We start from the raw sequence: 15,324 nt of genomic DNA, 5'->3' as shown, positions 1-15,324 counted from the left end.
CCGGAAAACTTCATGCCATTACCTTTTCAATTGTCTATAGTTTTATCATCTTTCTCAAACGAATATCTTTTAAAATGTCTAAAATGATAACCCAAAATGTGTTGAATGGTATATGTTTTAATGAAACTAGAGAAACAACAATTTTAACTTTTATATGCAAGTACTTATCTGAAATTTTAATGTTAAGACTTGAGAGTGAATGAATTCTGCTAAGTTCACATTGAACAGGATCTCAAGCTACTAGTGTAGATATAAACAAGAGATCATGTGAAATGATGTATTCCATAGAATTGTCAAATTTTGCGCCAGGATTCAAGCATTGGAATATAATTCCGGTGGCAACAATCAGCAATTATGTCATCATTTCATATCGTAGTTGTACCAAAAACCATATATATAATCCTACAGTCCTTCCAATTATATGTTTTATTTATTTTCAGACGCTAGGTTATTTACCTTAGAGACACAAAAAAATTGATCTTCTAACCAATATAAAAATGACAGTGATGACTGAAAATATAAGAAGTCTTTCACACCTTATTAAAGAAGAAATAGGAAAAAAAAGTTTTAATAAAATGAGATTGTAATGTATTGGACAAAATAAGCAATAAATGTGTGTGGCAGCACAAATGTGGCCTGATAATTGGTACTAGTAATGCAGAGACAAGAGCTAATTAAAGTCCAGAGATTAAGCATATAAATCTGTAGAGGCATTGGCTTGTTATATACCTTATAAAGGTTCGTTGCGTAAATGGTAATAATAACCTGTGAGTTCGTATTGGAGTATACTGTATTTGGTTTGTGGTGTAATTTGTTCTTGTGGATTGCTTACTGCTCAAGCAACCATTCCAGGCTCTGTATATAGAAACGCGAATTTAAAACACATCCGTCAACTCTTTTAGTGGAAAAAAGGAGATCTGATTCGATGAGAGTGATGTTGAACAAAATACCTCGACGCATTCAGGCAGGTCGTTATCTTTTGTTCTAACGTGAACCTGCAGAGAGAGAGAGAGAGAGATGGAGGTTTGGATTGTGAATGTTCTGTATGTTCTTTGAGATCAAAAAATCTTTAAGTATGTGTTGAAGAGATTGGTACCTTTATGACTCGTTGGTAGGCTGAGATTTTGTTGTGTTCACTGCAGGCGAGAACTACAACCCCGGCTGCTACAGTTGAGGGCCAAAAACAGAGTTGAGTGTGATCGGATAGTGAGGTTATGGCCAAGGATCTTGCTTTCTTTTCAACTTCCGGATTGGCTCGTGCAGCTTTTAGGTAAAACCTGAGATGTATCAATGATAATTATATGTATATTTCAGTCAGTGTGTGTATGTGTCTTGCAACAGAAAATAATCTTCAGTAATAAAGGATTTTACCATAAGAAGTTAAAGATTGTGGGTGAGAAGCATCTGAAGTTGAGAACTTCTTGAACCAGCCACTCCATTGCCACCACTTCATGCCGGCTGTACTTTAGGTTCTGGATGTAGAAGTTCCTTCTCCGGATGCTAATCATATGGAGAAAGTATCAGGTGAGGAGCTCAAGAAAATTGAACTATTAATATGTGTGTGTGTCCAGAAGCTTTTGTACTACAAAGCTTTTGAGAAACAGATTCCAATGTTTGACATACATGACCATATAAGATTTGTATATGGAAGCCATGTAGTCATCTTCTTATTGAGACCATTTTACCTAATGAACACTAGAAGTCAGAATAATGAAAGATGGAACATGGTTTGTTACCTATTGTAAGGTTGGTTTTCTTCAATTCTGGTGGCTAGAGTAAGACTCGCAATCCCGACTAGTACTAGAGTCCTCTCGCTTTTGAAGGTTCCTTTGCTCAGGAAACGATCCAGCAGACTAACTCCTAGAAACAACGTCTCTGGCTGAAGCTCCATTGCAGAGCATTGCTGCGTATAGTCAGGGAGAAGACAAATCAGCAAAACAGAAGAACACCATACACACATTTAGAATCGTTCCTTTATTAGACGGTTCAATCAAATGCAATGCATACAAGAAGAGAATGATGATAAATGTTCAACCTCCACAATCCATTGAACCATGATCAAGCGTAGCTGAGGGATGAAATCAGCATGATCCATCATGGAGCAGTAAGCCTTAGCGCAGTCACGCAGATACGCATGACTTCTCTCTCTTTCCCTCAGCCTTTGATAGCTCTCTTCCACCTCTTCATCTTCAAACCTTAGCAGCTAAAACAATAATCGAGTGATCGTTTCAAGCAATTAACAACACCTTCAAGCTGTAATCAATAGCAAGAGATATGAGAAAGCATTATACGCTTACGTCAGATTGAGTTTCACGGCTTAGTTCTTCGCGAGAGGATTCGAGATCGTTAGGGATCGTGGATCTACAGAACTGTTCCTTGAACGCGAGGTACAGAGAGCGAGTATGTGAAACAGGAGAATCATCAGAGCTAGATCTCTCCGAGAACTCGCTGCCAGAGTCGGAAAAAACTGAAGAAGTGTAATCCGATGAGTACTGTGAAAATATCTCCGACGACTCATCCTCTTCGTCGGAGAACGTCTCTTCGCAAGCGAGATCGGAGACGAATCCGATTGTCTCAAACTCCGTCTTCGCTTCCACGTGTCCGCTCGGTTTGGAGATTTCAGTTTCTTCGTAATCGCCTCCTCCTCCTCCGGTTACGCTCCCGAACTTGGAGCAAGACTCTACTCCCGAAACGACGTCGCTCTCCTTATTCTCGGCAAACGTCACGTCGGATCGTGTGAAGGACGTTTCGCTTACTTCGATCTCGTCTCCTTCCTTCTCCTTGGTTACCTTAGAGTATGACCTCGTGATCCTCCGAAGCTTCGGATCAGCAGCAGGTCCCCAAACTTCTTCTTCTTCCTCTTCGATTCGAATCTTCTTCAGCTTCGAGCTCTCCTCGACTCTGCTGGAACCGCATGAGACATTGTCATCGACTGCAGAAAGCAAATTGGAGCCGGAAGCAGCGGATAGTGGAGAGATCAGAGCTCTCTTCCGGATCGAACTCATCGACGGAAGGTTCTTCGCGGCGAACGGCGTCGCCCCAGCCTTACGCTTTGAGTTTCTCGACGCGATCACCTTCATCGACGAAACTTCTCCGATGAAAATTTGAAATTCGAATTTGAAAATGGAAACTCGTTTGGGTTTGTTAGAGTGGGGGATGCAGTTATAGTGAGAGAAGTGGTGATGGTGGAGAGTGAGAGAGGTTCTTATACGCTGCGGGTAGGTCCACGTGAACGTCCTTTTCATTCTTGTTTTATTGGTCGCAAATCGCATTCTTCGGACGCTTGTCTTCTTTCAGCGTTTGCGTTTGAATTTATACACTTTGTTTCTCAATGGCTGAAAACATGCGTTTTGATAATTACTTCAACTGGTTGGTTGATATTTTTCAATTAGTTTCTCGCTTTTATCAGCATACCGTCTAATCATTTTTCTTGGGTCACGTTCACATGCAAGTAATCGTAGCCAGAAATGTAGGAAATGAATTTCATTTTCTTATAAATATTCCAAAATTAATTTCTTCCATTTTTTTTACGGAACAACAACTTTCATTAACCAAATTACAAAGATTTTAACCTTAATGTAGTCCCAATCTCTCACTTTGACAAATTGTAATATTTTCCTAGTTAAACTATTCTTATAACAGAAAAGCATCTTTTTCAAACAAAAAATCCTATATTTTCTTTACACACAGTTTCACCTAGACAAAACAAAACGTCCCACTTACTATAGAATTTATCAAAACCTGCATAATCATGAAGGAACCTCCCAGTTTTCATTGATCTTAAGTGAGTAATTTAGATGTAATTATATATAAATATGTCACAAATTCCTTATGTATTTCTTAATTGTTTGAGGTGCCAGAGAGATGAGAATGAATTAGGAGAAGAAAACTTGTCCTGTATTCTGGCCATTAATGGTTCCATGCGATGCTAAAAAATGCGAGAAGATGTGTCTTGACTTTTACGGTCCACCTGTTTCCGCTTACTGTGATAAACCCGGATCATCAAACATTAATTGTCCATGTCTTTCACAGACTGTTAAGTCTTTTGATCGGTGTATTATTGTGTATTTATTTATCCAGATATAAGTAATGCAACAACCGTTAATTACTTTGTTCTAAGACACATAAATAGCCGCATGCGCATCCTAATGGTTTATGCGCATTGTCTAAGTCTTGGAAGAAAACGTCTACAGTTTGTCTTTGTTTATAAGGAGTATTAATGTATAATGTACAATACTTTTCCATAAACTTTTATTTTTCTTAAATGCAAAGCAGGAGGGCGTGATATATATAGTGCATTTTCTCAGATTGTGATTGCCGTTAATCGATTCTACAATAGCGTTTCTGAAAACGCAGCACAATAAAACACGAGTACACTAGTAATTTCACAATTTGGAAAATGCGTTTTGACATAATAGCACCGAAAGAGTTGTCATGTTTCCCCCTTATTAAGGGGGTGGTGACGAGAGAACAATGTCGTTTAGCTGAGTGTACACCGTATCTACAAAACGGTGCGCTTCGATAAGAGGCTTCTCCACGGCTTCCTTCAGCTCCCGTAGAGTCGAGCAATACGCTTCCTATAGGTGAATAATATTAGTTATATATCATTATTTTTTCTTCAACAAAATTCAATTAATTAGATATAGGTGAAATTTTAAGAAAGATGCAAAAACGACATGTAAAAATGTTGTTTGTTGTGAAATATATTTCGGCGGAAATAGTTTTAATTTATAGAAAATAATATAAAAGGAGAAAAATAACCATGAATTGATCAAGGTCTGAAGAGGTAGCTTCGAGTGAAGAATCAGGGTCGAGAGAGAGTTTGGTTAGGTCAAGATCATCCGCTGTGTTCATAATCTCCGGTAAGTCAAAGTCACCGGAGCACACCTGCAGGTTGTTGTGGATCCCGATATGTTAGAAATTAAATTAATTATTTTAACAAAACAAAGTAGTTTAAGAAAAGAGATATATAGAGATAGAGGACTGGACCTTTAAACAGCTGAGATGTGATTGAAGAAGAAGTCCATACAGAGGGTGGCTTGAGATTCTCTTCTTAAGAATCTCGTATTCTTCTTTTGTAATCTGATCAATATCTTGTTTCATGTTTTCTAAAAAACTGTTCTCACCTTTCTTCACCTCCATGTTTCAATCGTCTATCACATAAGCTCTACAAGCCCACATCATATATAGAGTATAGAGCCATGTAACCTATTTGGGAAGCTAGGGTTTTAAGATTACTTTTTGGTCTGTTTGTCGGTCTATGAGACTCTTATTTCTGTTACAAATATTTATTGTACATATATAATATTCATATAATATGATTACATTAGTCACTGGTCAGCGGTAACACCATGCGGTCAACATGTCACATATATATACATTGATATATTAAGCTGTTGTTGGTATTCATATTAAGAAAAAAATAACTATATGACCATTTTATTTATTAAAAATGAATACTCTCACAATTAACTGTCATTTGTATATACGAAGATAATAATTAATTAAGAAAATAGTGTGGAAATAAAAAGGAGTGATGAAGCGAAAGGAGAGGGAAGAGTGGAGGAACAGTGGAGGCAGAAAAGGGTGAAGCATTATTGTGTTATTGCTTACGAAAGCACTTTGAGTCAGACTGTCGATAAATAGAGTTATGCACAAGTCTCATTGCTTCTATTTTTGTTTCCACCGTGTTGCCTAATAATATTTGCTAATGAATTCTGTTTATATGGAATTCTATATTAAAAACGAAAGGAAATAAAAAAATGTTTGTATAATTTATTTTATTTGCAAGTAATTTTAAAATGCAATTGAATGAATATTTGGACAAATAACTTGTCTATACACGATTATAAATTTTATATATGATAAACATGAAAAATATGGGCACATACATCTCTAAATCCATGCATCTGCATATTAAAAGCTTATGAGTTATGACTACTACATAATTAATAAAATATCTGAAATTTACAATAATCTATACTTTGATGGCTATTTGGTGTGCTTTTGTATACTAACATGAAAACGCTTTAAATAATGATAGAACCAATAAAACAACACAGAACGAAATGTTGATTAGATTGACGTCTTGATTTTTTGTGCAAAACAACCTTTTTTAGATTGACGTCTTGATAAAAATGTATCCTTTAACAGCAAAAGAGATAGCTAGAAAAGAAGGTCGTCTTGATATCGTAGTCCGATAATCTAGGAGTGATTAAATTCGTGAGTTATTGGGACTGATCTTAACATATTTGCAAAATCTTGAATATTTGGAGGAGAGAGAGCAACAAAGCTTTTTTTTTTTTTTTTTGAAAATTGGCTTTCAAAATTAAGAGCAAAAAAGAAAACGTTTACAAGGCCATTAAGGTCTTAAGTGAGCAATACCCAATAGTGAAACTAATAGTTTAGAACTTTCTTTAGCCCTAAGCCCAGTAAGCCCATTTGATGGAGAATGGTTAACGACTTCTGGTCTTTTCCAGCGGAACAGAGATGATCAACGATCATACAGAGGAAAGCGGTCGCAAGTGAGATGGATGAGAGACGAGGCTTCATGCAAGATGGAACCATGTCTGCATCATACTAGAAGATAGGCGTGGGTTTGATTCTCTGAAACTTTGAATCCTGTTTCTGATTTGTAAATCTACAACCCGGAAGAGGCGATCAGCAGAACGAAAGGAGTTGGAATGCAGTCTGGCGTTCCTTTCATTCCAGATCCAGTATATTGTTGACTGCCATGCCAGTAGGGTGAGTAATCGAAGTGCCCTTGAAGCTCTGCTAGTTGGTAATGTAATCATCTGATTAAGCGCGTCCGGCCAGTTGCGTGAGGGTGTAAGGGAACATCTTCTGGAGCTTTTCAACCATAAGTCATAAGCAAATTCACACTCAAAATAGAGATGATCACGAGTTTCGGGGAAGCTGTTACACAGTAAGCAGACAGGCGGAACCTGAAGGCCCCAACGTAGAAGACGATCCCGTGTTGGGCAGCGATCCAAAACTACTAGCCAAGTGTGAAAATTATGTCGGGGGATTCCGTAAGATGTCCACACCGCAGTCGTCCAATTTACTTCGTCATGCGCCCCTCTCAGGTAATGATACACTTCACCAGTAGAGAACTTGCTGGAGATCCTTCCTTCTATCTCCCATTCAAAGTAGTCTGGCTCAGTTGTGAGGTTGACTGTGGTTAAATGTGCTTGAAGTTGTAGCTGTTGCTCTGATCTTGCAGGTGGAAGACGCCATGATCCATTACGGAATAGCGAAGCCACTGTTGCTTGTTGAGGAATGCCTAACCTTGATGATTGAGCGTTCAGCAGCGTAGCAACATTACCTAGGGGGGACCAGTTGTCATGCCAAAATCTAGCAGATAGTCCATTCTCCAATCGCAGTTTAATCAATGGGTAGACAACATCTTTGAATTTGAGGATCTTGTTTGCGAGCCAAGAGAAGGAAGCCTTTGGCTTGGTAGTCCAGTAGTTGTGGATCGATCCCTTAAGTACAACTTCTCTGAACCAAGCCACCCACATCGATCCTGATCTGAAAAACAAAAGCCATACTAGTTTCAGACAGCAAGCTTTGTTCCATGTATAAAGATCCTTCACACCGAGACCTCCTTGCTGTGTTGTTAGGACCACTGTCTCCCATGCGACCCTAGCAGTGTTATGGCTATCAATATCACCTCTCCAAAGGAATACACTACAGAGGGAATTAATTCGAGCAATACACGCCTTTGGGAGGACGAAAGCTGAGCACCAGAAGGTAGTAATACCAGCTATAACCGTTTTGATTAGAAGTAATCTGCCAGCAAAAGACAGGGATTTTACTGACCAGGATGAAAACTTCCTTTTGATTTGATGTATCAGGGGCTCACAAGTGACGAGGTTGAGCTTTCTGGAGTTCAAGGGGACGCCTAAATAACGAACAGGAAGTGTGCCACAGATCATACCCGTTGAAGCCTGAATGGTATCCACTTCTTGGTCTGTCATACCTGAGGCATAGAAGCTTGTTTTCTGCATACTGATGGCCAGTCCTGATCTTTTCTCGAATTCCTTCAGGACTTGCAGCACTTGTTGGACCGAGTGGAGGGAACCGTCAATGAAGATCAGTAGATCGTCGGCGAAAGAGAGGTGAGTCATCTTCATAGACTTGCAGTTTGCATGATACTTTATCTTTTCCTGAGCTGCTGCGGAGTTAAGCATGAATGATAGACAGTTCATAGCTATTACAAAGAGATAAGGGGAGAGGGGGTCTCCTTGTCTCAAACCTCTGCTCCCTTTGAAGTACCCGTTTACAGTTCCATTATAACCGACCATGAAGCTCGTTTTGCAGATGCAAGCTTTAAGCAGTTTGACGAAGTGAGGAGGAAGTCCCAAGCTTTCCAGACATGAGAAGAGGAAGTCCCACGAAAGTGTATCAAAAGCCTTCGCTATGTCCACTTTAATGGTAATCCTCGGGGTCCCTTTGTTCTTGTGATACCCATGTACGAGCTCGCTAGCTAGTATGGTATTTTCCACCAACAGACGGTCTTTAACAAATGCAGTTTGACACGGGAGTATCAAACCTTGTAGTATTGGCTTAATCCTTGCAACGAGAAGTCTGGAGATTACTTTGTAGATAGTGTTTAGGCATGATATAGGTCGGTAGTCCGTGATATTTGTAGCTCCTGGGAACTTAGGAACGAGTGATAGAATGGTTGCATTCGTTGTCGCTGGCAGGAACCCCGTCTCAAAGAAATTAGTGATTGAAACTATCACCTCTTCACCCACAGTTTCCCAAGCATGTTTAAAAAATCCAGAAGTCAATCCGTCCGGCCCTGGAGCTTTGTTAGGATTTAACTTGAAGAAAAGAGCCTTTATATCCTCTCCCGTTGGGACTGTAAGCATAACTTGTGTTTGTTGCAGTGTACATTGGAAGTTCATGAGGTTGTGAAACCATTGATGAGGAGAGGCCAGCATTGGTCGGTAGCCATTTTCTGGCCCGAGAATTGATTTAAAATGAGCAACAGCCAGCTTACTCATTTCCACAGGGTCAGTCATCAGTACTCCATCAGCAGCTAAGAAGCAGCGAATGGCATTATAGCTTGCTCTTACTTGACACATTCGGTGGAAGAAAAGTGTGTTGAAATCTCCTTCTCGAAGCCAGTTTATTCGAGATTTCTGTCTGAAATAGCTCTCTTCGATCTCTCGCAGGAAGAGCCACTTCTGGTGAAGGTCCTTTTCTTCTTGGAACAGCTGCGGAGTTGGTGTCTGAAGGGCTTGCACCTGCACACATTGAAGTAAACTGTAAGTTTCGCTCACTCTCTCTTGAATTTTAGAAAAATTCTCTCTGTTTAAAGTTTTTAGATCTTTTTTGATGTTCTTTAGTTTCCAACAAAGTTGTGCTAGAGTCGAGCTTGTGCTTCCGGCCTGAACCCACGCGTCTGATACAACCTTCAGAAAGTCAGGGTGTTTGGTTAGATAGTTTTGAAATTTGAAGGGCTTTGTTCCAGTGGAGGGGAGGCTATAGGCTAGGTCTACAATGCAAGGGCTATGATCGGAGAACAGAGGGGGGAGGAAAGAGGCGTGGGCATGAGGATGGGTAGATATGGTTCGCGAATTTACGAGGAGACGATCAAGCTTTTTCCCCACCGGTTTTACAGGTTGCTTATTGGACCAGGAGTGTGAGGGTCCGTTAAACCGCAGGTCAAACACGCCACATTGCATCAAGCAGTCTTGAAACTGGTACATCAAGCTATCATGAACAACTACAGATGGAGAAGAGTGTTCATGTGGATGTAGAATTTGGTTGAAGTCACCACCAATCATCCACTGATTGTTGTCCATATCTAGGGTCGCATGAAGATGCAGAAGCTCAGCCCAAAGGTCCACTCTTTCTTCACTGAGATTTGAAGCATAGACAGCAGTGTAATAAATGGGATCCTGATTGGGCAGAGAGAGCGTTACAGTCATTGACTGGCTGGACTGATGCATTATCTGAAGCTTGAGAGGGTCTTTCCATATCAAGATGATTCTTCCGTCCTCGTCAGAAGAGTGGTTAGAGACATAGTTCCAGGTATTGCAGAGAATGGACATTAAGGGAGCCAGAGAAAGTTCTTTGATATGAGTTTCTAATAAAGCACCAAAAAGAGGCTTATGGGTAAGAAGCCAAGAAGTAAAATTCCGATGTTTTCTCGGGTCATTTAGACCACGAGTGTTCCAAAAAAAGAGCTTGACACTCATTAATTAATATAGGGGTGGTCACCACCATGAGAGATGGCTTCCTGGTTAACAAAAGATGTAATAGGGGCAGTTTTTGAACTGGGAAGGTCACCACCATGAGAGATGGCTTCCTGGATAGCAAGAGAGGTTGGGGGGTCAGTGTTTATACAAGGAGGGGGCATAGAGGATGATTGGTCAGACAGCGGAAAGGAATTAGTTTCTGTGGCTGAAAATTGTGAAACTAGAGGAGGGGAATTTTTTTCTGTGGCTGGAGGTAGTTGAAAGACTGTTAGTGAGGCTAAGCCAGAGCTAGGGAGTACAAAAGGTGAGGGAGGACGAGAGAAAAAAGGATTGGGATTTTGGTTAGAGGTGTTTGGCGGGGAGAGTGTTGGTGAAGATCGGCATCTTTTGAGTGAGGGCCTAGGGGTTGGATCAGGGGAGGTCGAGGCGTAATTTTTCAGGAATGGGGTAAGTTGTTTGTCTACTTCCATTGCATCAGCAAGTGGAGAGTTTGGGGTGGCAGTAGGCAGGTCCGTAGGCAGTGAAGAGAACTTGTTGCTAAGGATTGGAGCATACTTTTGAGGAGTTGGGGCGGGCTTAGAGTTTTTCTTTTTGGGTAAGGTTTTTTTTGGTTGATTGGGTTGAGTTGATCGAAGGATCAATTGGTTTTTTTCCTTGGGCTTTGGTTTGAGTTTCTGGGGGATCATTTGGAGGAGAGTAGGTAAGGCAATTACGGACAATGTGTCCAAGCTCATGGCAATGAGAGCAAGTCGGAGGAACCCACGGATAATGAACATTGACTTCGACAACTTCTCCACTCTCTCGTTCAAACTCAACAACTGGTGGCAGAGGCAAGGTGAGGTCAACCTCTACTTTAACATGAGAAACCGTCAAGCTAACAAGATTCTTTGTGAAGTCATCGGTCTCTTTGGGATCTCCAACAAGTCCAGCAACTAGACTTAACCCTTCTTCATGCCTGAGGTCTAATGGTACCCCAATAAGATGAGCCCAGATTCTTATAGCTTTGAGAGACGGAGTAGAGGCAGAGTGTTGTGAGGACCATTGCGCTGTGTGGAACATTGAATCTCCCACATACCAGATGTTCTTCTCTAGGATTTTTTGCCTCAGATAATCACTTGGGATCCTTACAATTGCAGATCGGTTGAGGGGGTTGTTGTGGATTTCTAGTCTTTTCCCTTTCCCCCACATATGGTTGAAAACACTTTGGATTTGATTAAAGGGAGGCGCTTTTCCATTGAAATAGCAGATGATGAAATCTTTGTGCATCTCTGCTCCTTTTTGGAAAACTGAGTCTGGGATGAGCACTCTTGGTCTTCCCGAAGGTGCTAGAGTGACAGGACCTAACCGTCTCAGAGTCTTATTCTCAGAAGCCCTTATTTTCTCAACAAGGGAAGGAGGATCGGGAAGAAGAGAATGTGAGGTGGAGCTGAGGGGTTCAACAAGCGGGGATGGGGTTTGAGGAGGTGGAGTGGTAGTTTGAATTTGTGGAATGGGAGGGTTTTCAGTTGAGTCTTGTAACTGTAGTTGGGCGGAAAGTGATGAGGCTTTGTTTGCTTGAATCGGTGTGGAGTGTTTAGGTTCAAGGATTTTGAAAACTAGGTTATGGTTTTCTTGCTGGGAACCAAAAACAGTACTTTGAACAGTGATGTTTTCAGATCTAGGAAAATATTTTTCTCTAGATTCAATTATAGGTTTCTTTGTGCTTGCAGGAGCCACAGCTGAGGCACCAGTTGAGGGGAGAAGCTGTTGCGTTGATGCAGCAGCAGTTAGTGGGGGAGTCAGGGTCCTTGTCTCTCTTTTCTGAGAAGAGAATGACTTGGAACCAGTTGAAAAAGCAGAGGAGAGGGGTGGAAATTGGATTGGGGATAGAGGGGAGGCTGGATCCGGTGGGTCAGGTGGGATAGGGGGCGGAGGGATAGGCTCACTGGAGGTGAACGACGGTGGGTTCAGGGCGGAAGCCTTGCCGGGAATCTTCCAAGCATTCTTCATTGGGAACTGCGCCAGAGAGAGTCTGACTTTTACAAATTTAAGAGCAACAAAGCTGGAAAGAGAAAAGAGAATCAAATGAGTAAACAGTGAGAAGATCATAAATAGGAACAGAACTGTTGTATCAATGGGACAGTTCCATTTTTGATGAGTTATGTTTTTGCCAGTTTCGGTGCCCCAAAACCCTATTATTGATCTCTGGATAACGACCTTTCGTGCTATCCACTTTAGTCTTTTCTTTAAACACATTGAAAAATAAGTAAATTAATCCCATCTACAATTATCACAACCATAAGATCTTACGCTACCTCATTTATTGGCCTCTTGATCAAAGCTGAAAACCAAAATTAATTTCCATACAGTCTTACGTTACTTCATTGATTATTTTTTTGGTGTAAAACTTCATTGATTATTATCTTTTGTTAAAAAGGTTACTTCATTTGTATGGCTACGCTCCAAAAAAAAAAACTAAACATCTGGCTGTGCATGGGTTGTATTTTTCTCTCTTATGCATTTAACCAAGAAAAAAAAGCTTTTAAAATGTTACTCCATTGATTGGTTTCTTGATTTATGCTGAAGACTACAATCTCCATACAGAATACTAAATACTTCTAATTTGACACTGCACCAAAAATATATGTAGCTATTAGGTATTAATAACTGGAAAATATTTTAGAGATACATATCTTTGTATGAATGTTTTTAGAAGACAGAAGAAGAATAGCAAAGGTAAAATTGAACATAATACCGAGAAGCTTGGTTTAATAGTTGCAACTGTTAGATTAGATTATCTAGAAGATGTTTAAGTGGTCCTAATTTCAAGCCCTTTTAGAAGGTATTTTCTCCGAAAATTGTTTTTAATGGTTTGAACATCGTGCTCTATGAAGATGCATGGCATCACCAGAACCGGATTTGGATATAGCCGCATAAATTATTGACAGACCCCCAAATTGTTTAACATAAGGATATGACCCCAAATTACAAAATAAAAAAAAATATTAAAGTTTTAAAGAAATGTTTATAGCTCCAAACTCATATCTGGCCTAGACATAACAAATACCATTCATGCTCGTAGTTCTGATACTGGAATCTAACATTTGATAAACAAAAGACTACAATCTGAAACCCATATCAACACATCCTAATTCTACTACTGCTAGTCAAAACAATGTATAGCTCTTTCAGAATTGCTCCTCTGAGAACATCGGTGTTGCTCAAAGACAAATCAAACTCAACTATTTCCTATGAACTAGAAGCAACACCAAGACCCCTAGAATCATTCTTACTCATCAATGTTCATCAAATCTGAATCACAAGAGATTTCCTGATATAACACCTTGCTCCCAACATACACATACGTATTCAATACACCATGACCATTAATTGGGCCGTAAAGGCCTTGCATGTTAGGTTAAATTCCAATTAGTATTATTATATAAAAAGGCTTGGCCCACTTAATTGGAGTCCGTTCTGCATGCAAATTAAACTAAAACAAAAAAACGAACAACCAAAGACGCGTCGTCGCGAAAGCTGGCGTTCACACAGACGCAACACGTAAAATTTGATCATGAGAGCAATCTTCTTTTTTTTTTAACTATTTCTATCATGTGAGCAATCTTATTGGGATAGTAAAATGGGTTCTAACAAATATATAACAGTACAGTATTTTAATATAATTTAGTTTTAATGATGCAAAAAGAATTGGACTAATTAGAAAATAACAAGTGTATATATGGGTAATATGGTATTCCATGAGTATTTCATAAGAGACTCATTTTCCTTTTCTCTCATATTTTTACAGTTTTTAATGTTAAAATACTCTCTTTGAGAACCTCTCATTGGAGATGTTTGGATTGAGATCATATCCGGGGACGAACGCACATTGGATCACTTGACATCATAAAAAAAAATATAAATCATACTTTATAAACTGTGTCCACTAGTCTGACAGATATGCATAATTGGTTGAACATGGTATAATGAAACCCCTAAATTGGGGTTCGATAACCCTCGATGACCTTTTTATAATTTTGTACCCCTCGTCACTGATCATATCATCAATCTTAGTGATAGATAGTTGCACCTTTTTGTGTGTCAATTGTATGTATCCATCCTTACCTTAAAACAAACCACCAAACCCCATTCTCACTCAACCACTTATTAAAATGGTACAAAAACCCAAATAATATCGAGTAGAGAGGTAGTTGCAGATCGAATGTGAACTTTTTGTCACTATACCGACATAATAACATGTATCCCTTCTGCGTGTACGCAAATCTGTATAGTCACATCAGCTAAATGGTGTGTGTGTGAAGACAAAACTGGTTAAGTAAGAAGAATAAGAGGCAACTTCTTATGTTTGTTCTGTAGATGTTTTAATTACGTAAGAAAGCGACGTTGGACATTGCTATCCAATTTCATAAAAAATCAGTCAAACAAGTTTCGAAATAGAGTCATGTTCATTTTACATTCAGTGTTATCAGTAGCATTGGGGTACTGGTACTGGTACGGGTTAATTGACCGTACAAACTACTTCTCCCCTGAACAAATATAATTTATATAATTACTATTCACAACTGAGATAAACGGTTATTGCGTTTAAGTACAGTTTACCAATATTCATAACAGTTATAGAATGATCAAATCTCGCATATGGAACCTAGAATATAGACGACGAAATACAGAGGAAAAAATGGCAAATACTATAGTAAAGAGAATAACAGCTTATTTGATTGGTTGTGAAGCTCATATGCAAAATTGTTAAAATAAATATAACCGATATAGGTTTGACTTGGGGTATGACATTTGAAACATTCTTGTTCTTGAGACGCGGGTTCTATGGTCAAAGCTTTTTGTTTTGTTTCTTTAATGGAACTATAACAACAAAACATTTTATTTTTTATATTTAAAATTACCAAGTACTAGTTCAAATTTAAATAAAATGTATTAGCCATTTTTTTGGGTCAAAGTATTACAGTCAATAAAACCGTATTTAGTATACACTTTCTATATTTGATTCCCATGATTTAGTAGTCATCATGACCAACCAAACAAATAGCAAAATTTGCAAAATAAAAGTAACTTTACTAATCAGGGGATTCGGATAATAAATGTACATATAAATCAA

The 15,324-nt window shown here is 39.2% G+C and overlaps 2 protein-coding genes across 2 annotated transcripts; both read right to left on the bottom strand.

Moving 5' to 3' along the window:
* Positions 1-490: 490 nt before the first annotated feature.
* Positions 491-4,018, bottom strand: LOC106434658 (cyclin-SDS-like). Its single transcript, XM_048741728.1, has 7 exons — positions 2,298-4,018; positions 2,036-2,203; positions 1,737-1,903; positions 1,372-1,500; positions 1,097-1,277; positions 951-995; positions 491-855 (listed from the first exon to the last, which is right to left on the bottom strand). Exons 1-7 carry the CDS (start codon positions 3,270-3,272, stop codon positions 829-831), a joined length of 1,692 nt encoding a protein of 563 aa, XP_048597685.1. The 5' UTR covers positions 3,273-4,018; the 3' UTR covers positions 491-828.
* A 219-nt stretch (positions 4,019-4,237) lies between these two features.
* On the bottom strand, positions 4,238-5,369 carry LOC106414665 (protein KNATM). Its single transcript, XM_013855278.3, has 3 exons — positions 4,990-5,369; positions 4,762-4,887; positions 4,238-4,577 (listed from the first exon to the last, which is right to left on the bottom strand). Exons 1-3 carry the CDS (start codon positions 5,140-5,142, stop codon positions 4,449-4,451), a joined length of 408 nt encoding a protein of 135 aa, XP_013710732.2. The 5' UTR covers positions 5,143-5,369; the 3' UTR covers positions 4,238-4,448.
* Positions 5,370-15,324: the final 9,955 nt, after the last annotated feature.

This window comes from Brassica napus, chromosome A9 (genome assembly GCF_020379485.1).
Source record: "Brassica napus cultivar Da-Ae chromosome A9, Da-Ae, whole genome shotgun sequence".
NCBI classification, from domain to species: Eukaryota; Viridiplantae; Streptophyta; class Magnoliopsida; order Brassicales; family Brassicaceae; genus Brassica; species Brassica napus.
This window is presented reverse-complemented; position numbering and strand designations above follow the sequence as displayed.